Below are 7181 nucleotides of genomic sequence, written 5' to 3'. Positions count from 1 at the left end.
CCCCTAATGTAGCCAATCCTAATGAGTTCCTGCTGTTGGGCGTGGCCTATTATGCTAATGGGTTCCTGCTGGGCGTGGCCAACTTGGGAGCCAGCCGGAACTCTGTTCCTGTGCGTTCCTGCCCAAAAATAGCCCTGCCGATACCCCTCTCCCACAGTCCAAAGTGGTAGAGTCCAATGTATCCCTCTCTGCCCCTCCAGTCTGTTGTGTGTCTTGGTCATGCCTTAGAGAATTTCTGCACAGTGCGGATCCAGTTTGGTGTAGTGGTTAAGTGTGCGGACTCTAATCTGGGAGAACCGGGTTTGATTCCCCACTCCTCCACTCGCACCTGCTGATGTGACCTTGGGTCAGTCACAGGCCAACTTGGGAGCCAGCCGGAACTCCGTTCCTGTGCGTTCCTGCCCCAAAATAGGACTGCCGATACCCCTCTCCCACAGTCCAAAGTGGTGTAGAGTCCAATGTATCCCTCTCTGCCCCTCCAGTCTATTGTGTGTCCTGGTCATGCCTTAGAGAAGTTCTGCACAGTGCGGATCCAGTTCTTCTCTGATCTCTGGTTTTGTGCAGTCATCTCCCTAGAATGCTCTGTGTGTGGCTGGCATTCTCAAATTAGAAGCCCTTTAGACCGGATGGATGTTTGGTTGGATCGATGAGACATGAGTGGCACTCTGGGCATGCGTTGCTAACAAATAATGAATATGGAGGGGAGGAGATTTAAGAGAGGAAACCTGTATTATGTACGTGCTCAAAAAGCAGGAAAGGATTTCCTTACAGTTTGGTCTACTGGTTAGGAGCACAGACTCTAATCTGGGAGAACCGGGTTTGAGTCCCCACTCCTCCACATGCAGCTGCAGGTGTGACCTTGGGTCAGTCACAGGTTTTCTCAGAGCTGTTCTCTCAAGAGCAGTTTCTGTCAAGAGCTCTTTCAGCCCCACCTACTGTCAGCTACGCTGGCATGGGGGTTGGGGAGCTCGGTCTGTGTCTGGTTAATTGCTAATGCATTCCTTTCTGTGCTTGTTCTGCTTTGCGCCAAAATGCTTATCTATACAGATGTGCAGGAGGGAGTTGTATTGTCTGGGTTTTTCCTAGGTGCTGTGGGAGAGTGTTGGTTCTCAGCTTCAGCTACCTAATGGTCTCCAGGCTTTATCCCGCACACGGGAGGGTGCCTAATTGGCCAGTGCTCTGGGGGGGGGTGCATACGAATACCCTATATCCTATTATGCCCATGGGGCAGCCGCTATTCTTAACAGTGCTTATGTTACTGCATCCTATAGCTCTGCAATAAAAGTATTACCGTTCCTGAATGCGTGTACTTCGTTGTTGGCTGTGGGTTCTGACACCTACCTCACAGGGTGTTTGTTGTGGGGAGGGGAAGGGAAAGGAGATTGCAAGCCGCTCTGGGACTCTTTTGGGTAGTGAAGGGCGGGGTATAAATCCAATCTCTTCTTCTTCTCCTCTTACATCTCAATAGAATTGCAGAAATCAGCATGTGAAAATGGGGCATGCCGACAGCTTTCACCCCTTTCTGTTGTGACTCTGGGGCAGGGCTGGGTCTCTCTGATTTTATTATTTATTGATTTATCTTATTCATTTATATCCCAAAAGTTTCCTCAGTGGGGAGCTGTGGCTGCTCACAACCTTCTCCCTTCTCTTCCACTTTATTCTCACCACAACCCTGTGAGGGTCGGTTAGGTTGAGAATCTAGGACTGGCCCAAGGTCAGCCATGGCAGAGTGGAGGATTTGAACCCGAGCCTCTTTGGCCCTAGTCCAGCACTCTAACCACTCTGCTGACGGGGTCTGATTGACCTTAGGCAGATCACGAGAAGGGAGGGCAGGGAGGGTTGCCTCAGGGCTTAGTCCTCGTGGCCCTTTCTTGCACGCCCAGGGAAATGCCCATCGCCACTTTGGGGTCAGGAAGCCATTTTTCTCCAGGCCAGTTTGCCTGGAGATCCTGGAGGGTCTTTTGTTTTTGTTTTTCCCCTCTTCTGAGCAAGGAACAGGGGTCACTGGGGGTGGGGGGAGGTATATTTGTGGATTTCCCCGCATTGTGCAGGGGGCTGGACCAGATGACCCTGGAGGTCCCTTCCAACTCTATGATTCTATGATTCTATCACCTTAAAGTTTCTTCTGCCCGTAGAACTCCTACCTCGTGCTGGCTGGCATGGCCGATGGACTCATAGCAGTCTTCCAAGCCTTGTGCGGCGTCCCCGAGAGCACCTGCCGCTACCTGTGCTCCCGCTCGGCTAACCACTCCATGTTCATGATCGGCGACGATGATCCCCGCCAGAATCCGTACCCCGTGAGAGCCATGGAAACGGCAAACAGCAGCACGGAGGTCTGGTACAGCAACGGCCCCGGCGTCCTCATCATAGACTGCACGACCCTGGCGATCACCCGGCGATTGGAGCCCTACAACGCCCCGTCCACAGTCGTGTCTATCGCTTGCAGCTCGGAGTGCGACGGGGAGGAGGTGGCTTGGTGTCTGGACGACGAGACCAACTTCCTGGTCATGTATTACACCGCCACCTACCAGCTGTGCGCACGCTACTTCTGTGGGGACGGCAGCCCGCTGAGGGACATGTTCACCGTTCAGCAGCCCTCTGCCTTGATGTCCACCACGACGCTAGTGGCAAACAGGACTGCCACTCCCGAGCGCAGCTCTCTGTCTGACGTCAGCATCCTCCACAGCCCGGAGCAGGGCACTCAGATATTAAACCACCAGGACTCCCTAACGGACTACTGTTCCGTGTCCTCGCACACCCCCTCAGTGACCCACAGGGTGACGAGGTCTCCCTCGAGCCTGCCCAGTTCCCCCATGAGCTCCTCCAGCGTGCCTTTCTCGACGGACTGCGAGGAGCCCGACAAGTCCGAGGAAGCCGGCCTTTCCCCCGAGAGGCCGGGAAACGATTTGGGACCCGCCAGCGATAGTGCAGGGCACCTCCAGGCTGTGACGGTCCTTCCTGTGAAAGACCTCATCTGGATTCCCAGGTAAACGGCGCTGTGGCCTTTTTTGGGGCGGTCGCTTGAAAGAAGGCATCTCGGTTTTGATTTTTGAAGAACGGGATTCCATTGTGAGTCTTTAGGATAACCAGATCAGTTCATCTCCAGGCCAGTTTGGCTGGGGATCCTGGAGGGTTTTTTTTGCCATCTTCTGGGCGTGGAACGGCTGTCACTGGGGGTATTTGAGGGAAAGTATTTGTGAATTTCCTGCCTTGTGCATGGGGTTGGACTAGATGACCCTGGAGGTCCCTTCCGACTCTGGGATTCCATGACTCTGAGTAGCCCATGGAGCCAGTGAAGGGGCTGGAATAACCTTTGGTTCACTGCTGAGAGACAGCAGCCGCATGATTCGTTGTCTTTATTTATCTTACTCCATTTATACCCCATGTTTCTTCCCCCGTGAGGACCCAAAGCGGCTTATTGTTTTCCCACTTGTATCCTCACAACATCCCTGTGAGGCAGGTTAGTCTCAGAGTGTGTGATTCGCCCAAGAGACTCAGCTGTTCAAGTCATGCTTCTGGCCTGAGCTTCCCAAATGACTGTAGGCAAACGCTTTGTCAGGCTCCTGGACAGGTTACTCTCAACAACACTCTTTTGGCAGTGATTTGTTTATTGAGAAATAGACACAATCCAGACCAGAACAGTACTGTGTCAGAACTGAGAGTTTGGCGGGTACAGATACAGTTATAGGTAACTCAAATAGGGCCCCCTTGACATGAATAACTAATCACACATTGCAGACATCCTGCCTAGCCGTTGCGTGGTCCACCCACTCCCCCTGGGAAACGTAGGATCCCACTATCTACCCTAGCAAGTTGGCACCAAAGGTTTCAAGGACGTTCCTCCTGGAGGAAGGCTTCTTCGGTAAAAGTTACAGCTTCTACGACAGCCCGATTCACACACTCAGCGGTCACTCCCCTCCCCTCAGGAATTCCCCTCCCCCCCCCTACAGCCATGACAAACTAAGCAGAGCAGAGTTTGACACACCTCCCCCTCCTTTCAGTTTCTACCTGCCATCCTACCCTACAAGGTTGTTGTCCACATGAAGGGCACCTGAACACCTAAAACGCTATAAAAACACTGAACAGTCCAATCCAAAGCAGAGTTACAACCGCTCTAAGCTTGTCAACTGCAATGGGCTTAGAAGAAGAAGAAGAGATTGGATTGGGAGTCTCAGAGTGGCTTACAAACTCCTTTCCCTCCCCCTCCCCACAACAGAACCCTGTGAGGTGGGTGGGGCTGAGAGAGCTCTGACACAAACTGCTCTTTTTCAAGGACAGCTGTGCCAGAGCTTGCGACTGACCCAAGGTCACATCAGCAGGTGCAAGTGGAGGAGTGGGGAATCAAACCCGGTTCTCTCAGATTAGAGTCCACGCACTTAACCACTACACCAAACTGGCTCTCTCTGGCTCTCTCTCTTAGAAGGATATGGCTCTGCCTAGGATTGCCCTGTAAGTATCTCACAGTGCAAGGGTTCCCCTCCCCGCCACCTGTAGGCCAAGCCACACACACCCCATGGGAGTGCCCAAGCCCGTAGCCACAGTGGGGCAATTGGGGGCAGAGCCCCACCACGGACTTGCCCTGCCCCACCCCAGGAGGATCCCAGACTCCCCCCACCCCGTGTGCCTCTCCCCGGCAAGCAGTGGGGAGGCTGGGGGAGGAAAGGGAAGCCACCCTGCTGCTTCTGGTCAGTTTCACTCCTGGACTAAGTGTTAAACCTAACTAGCTGATCAGAGGGGAGTGAAACTGACCAGAAGTGGCAACGGGCCTTCCCTTTCCTCCCCCAGCCTCCTTGCCACTGTGGGAGGGGGGAGAGATGGGGAAGCAAAGAGAGTTCCTTTGCTACCCCACCCCACATGCTGTTGGGTAATCTAATTAAGTTCCCCACTCCCCTGCCCCAGTGCTCCGGCCCCTGCCCCACCAGCCAAAAATTTCTGGCTATGGGGCTGGGAGCGGAGGTTTGTGGCATATCTGGGTAGCACCCACGAGACACACGTGGATGGTGGCACAGAATCCAGCCTGCGCTCCCCACTTGCTCTGTGGAGGAGAGGGGAAACCAACCTCAGAGTACCTTTGCTTGTGCCAGGGGAGCCCCCTCTGGAGCAGAACTTGCAACAGCTTCTACAGGAACGTTCATGAAGCCGCCTGATACTTAATCAGCCCATCGGTCCACCACAGTCAGTACTGGCAGTCAGAGTTAGACTGGCAGGGGCTCTCCAGGGGCTCAGGCTGAGGTCTTTCCCATCACCTACTGCCTGGTCCTTTTAGCTGGAGATGCCAGGGATTGAACCTGGGGCCTCCTGCGTGCCAAGCAGATGCTCTGCCACTGAACCATGTTCTCCCCCCCTTTGTGGCTGTCAGCCCAGGCGGAGCCTGTACTGTAACTTTTCTCCCAGAAACCTCTCTCTCTCCCCTCTCCTCCCCCCTCCCCTCCTCTCAATGGTCCGCCCAGCCTTCTGAAGCGGTTGTCGTTTTTGTGTATTCCTCGCAGCTTGAGCTGACTGCTGAATCACATTTGGTCCCTTGCAAGCCCCTTTCCTGAAACAGCAGAGGCACTGCATAAAATATCTGCAGAAAACCCCTGTTTCACTTAGCAGACTTAATTTTTTTATTTTTATTTTATTTTTTTAAAGGCAACTTGATAGGACTCCAAGCAGAGGAATAAATCACAGCTGTGAGCCCCAACTTGAAAAACAGATTAAAAAAAATAAAATTGGAATGACATTTGCAGAAACTTCAAAGGTCTTCCTCTAGGGAAAGGAAGTCTTTAAAGTTTGGATTTTTCTTCCCAATGAGCCCCCCCCCCCTCCAGCAGCATGTAACGGAAATCCCCCACTTTCCCTTTCCAGGCGAGGCGGCGATATCCTTGTGATCGGCCTGGAGAAGGAAGGCCACTCTCAGCGGGGGAGAGTGCTGGCTGTACTGAAGGCTGCGGAGCTGGCTCCCCACGGGTAAGGGGGAGCGGGAAGGGGGGCGGTTCTGGGAAGGACCCACAGCCCAGGGGGAACATCTCAGGTCTTCCCTGTAAGAAGGCTGGTGAAGGCCTCCGACGGCAACACCGGACCACTGCTGCTGTTCGAAAGACGATGGCTTGACTGGCGATAAGCAGGGCTTTGCAACCGGCGTAGCCTTGTGGCTGAAAGGGCTCCTTCCTAAGACTCTCAGCTTTCACTTTTAATTTTTTTTTTAAAAAAGCAGACTTCTGGTCCTTACAGTGGCCAAGATGGGCTCGAAACTGGGCACCTGAGTAAGACTTTCGGTCTGGCTGTACTGAAGGCCGCGGAGCTGGCTCCCCACGGGTAAGGGGGAGCGGGAAAGGGGGCGGTTCTGGGAAGGACCCACAGCCCAGGGGGAACATCTCAGGTCTTCCCTGTAAGAAGGCTGGTGAAGGCCTCCGACGGCAACACCGGACCACTGCTGCTGTTCGAAAGACGATGGCTTGACTGGCGATAAGCAGGGCTTTGCAACCGGCGTAGCCTTGTGGCTGAAAGGGCTCCTTCCTAAGACTCTCAGCTTTCACTTTCACTTTTTTAAAAAAGCAGACTTCTGGTCCTTGCAGTGGCCAAGATGGGCTCGAAACTGGGAACCTGAGCAAGACTTTCAGCGCCCTCTGTGGCTTGTTGCCCCTCTGGGAGATCCAGAGTGAGTTACTTAATGTTGTAAGAGTTCGGAATAATTTGCGGGATCACCGGATTTTGACAAAGCCCCTAGCTGCCTGTGCTTTCATGCACATAAAGACCCCAGCCAAGCAGTGTTGAGGCTCCGTGCGGGGATTTCTAAGGATCAGGGTCGATTTCCACAAGACTGAGGTCACGGGCTAGGAGATGGGGGGGACCCCAGCCCCTGCCCGTGAACTCAAGTGCCGCGGTTAGGGTTTCCGGCTCTCGGATGGGAAACAGCTGGAGCTTTGGGGTTGGAGCCTGGGGAGGAGGGAGAGAGTTCAGCGGGGCATAATGCCGTAGAGTTCACCATCAGAAGCCAGCATTCCCTCCAGGGCAACAGATCTCTGTCGTTTGGAGATCACTGTGATTCTGGGAGAGCTCCAGGCCTCGCCTGGAGGTAGTCATGGTCATACGTGATTTACACGTTCCCCTCCCTTCCTCTGCTGTTCCTGCTCCTGATCAGACCGCGGGGCCTCAGGCCTTTTCTCTTGCACGGCCACCCCAAACAGAAAGGAGCTGTT

General features: G+C 53.9%; 1 protein-coding gene across 1 annotated transcript in view; it reads left to right on the top strand.

The window, feature by feature from the left end:
* The window catches only part of LRRK1 (leucine-rich repeat kinase 1), a 102558-nt gene that overhangs the window by 90726 nt on the left and 4651 nt on the right, over positions 1-7181 (top strand). The window contains exons 31-32 of the mRNA XM_015417967.1: positions 2136-2986; positions 5848-5949. Coding sequence (XP_015273453.1) covers positions 2136-2986; positions 5848-5949 — 953 coding nt within the window. The remainder of the gene's footprint in view (positions 1-2135; positions 2987-5847; positions 5950-7181) is intronic.

Source organism: Gekko japonicus, unplaced genomic scaffold (assembly GCF_001447785.1).
Source record: "Gekko japonicus isolate JY-2015 unplaced genomic scaffold, Gekko_japonicus_V1.1 scaffold924, whole genome shotgun sequence".
Classification (NCBI taxonomy): domain Eukaryota; kingdom Metazoa; phylum Chordata; class Lepidosauria; order Squamata; family Gekkonidae; genus Gekko; species Gekko japonicus.
Note: the sequence above shows the minus strand (reverse complement) of the source record. Positions and strands in the feature narration are given on the sequence as shown.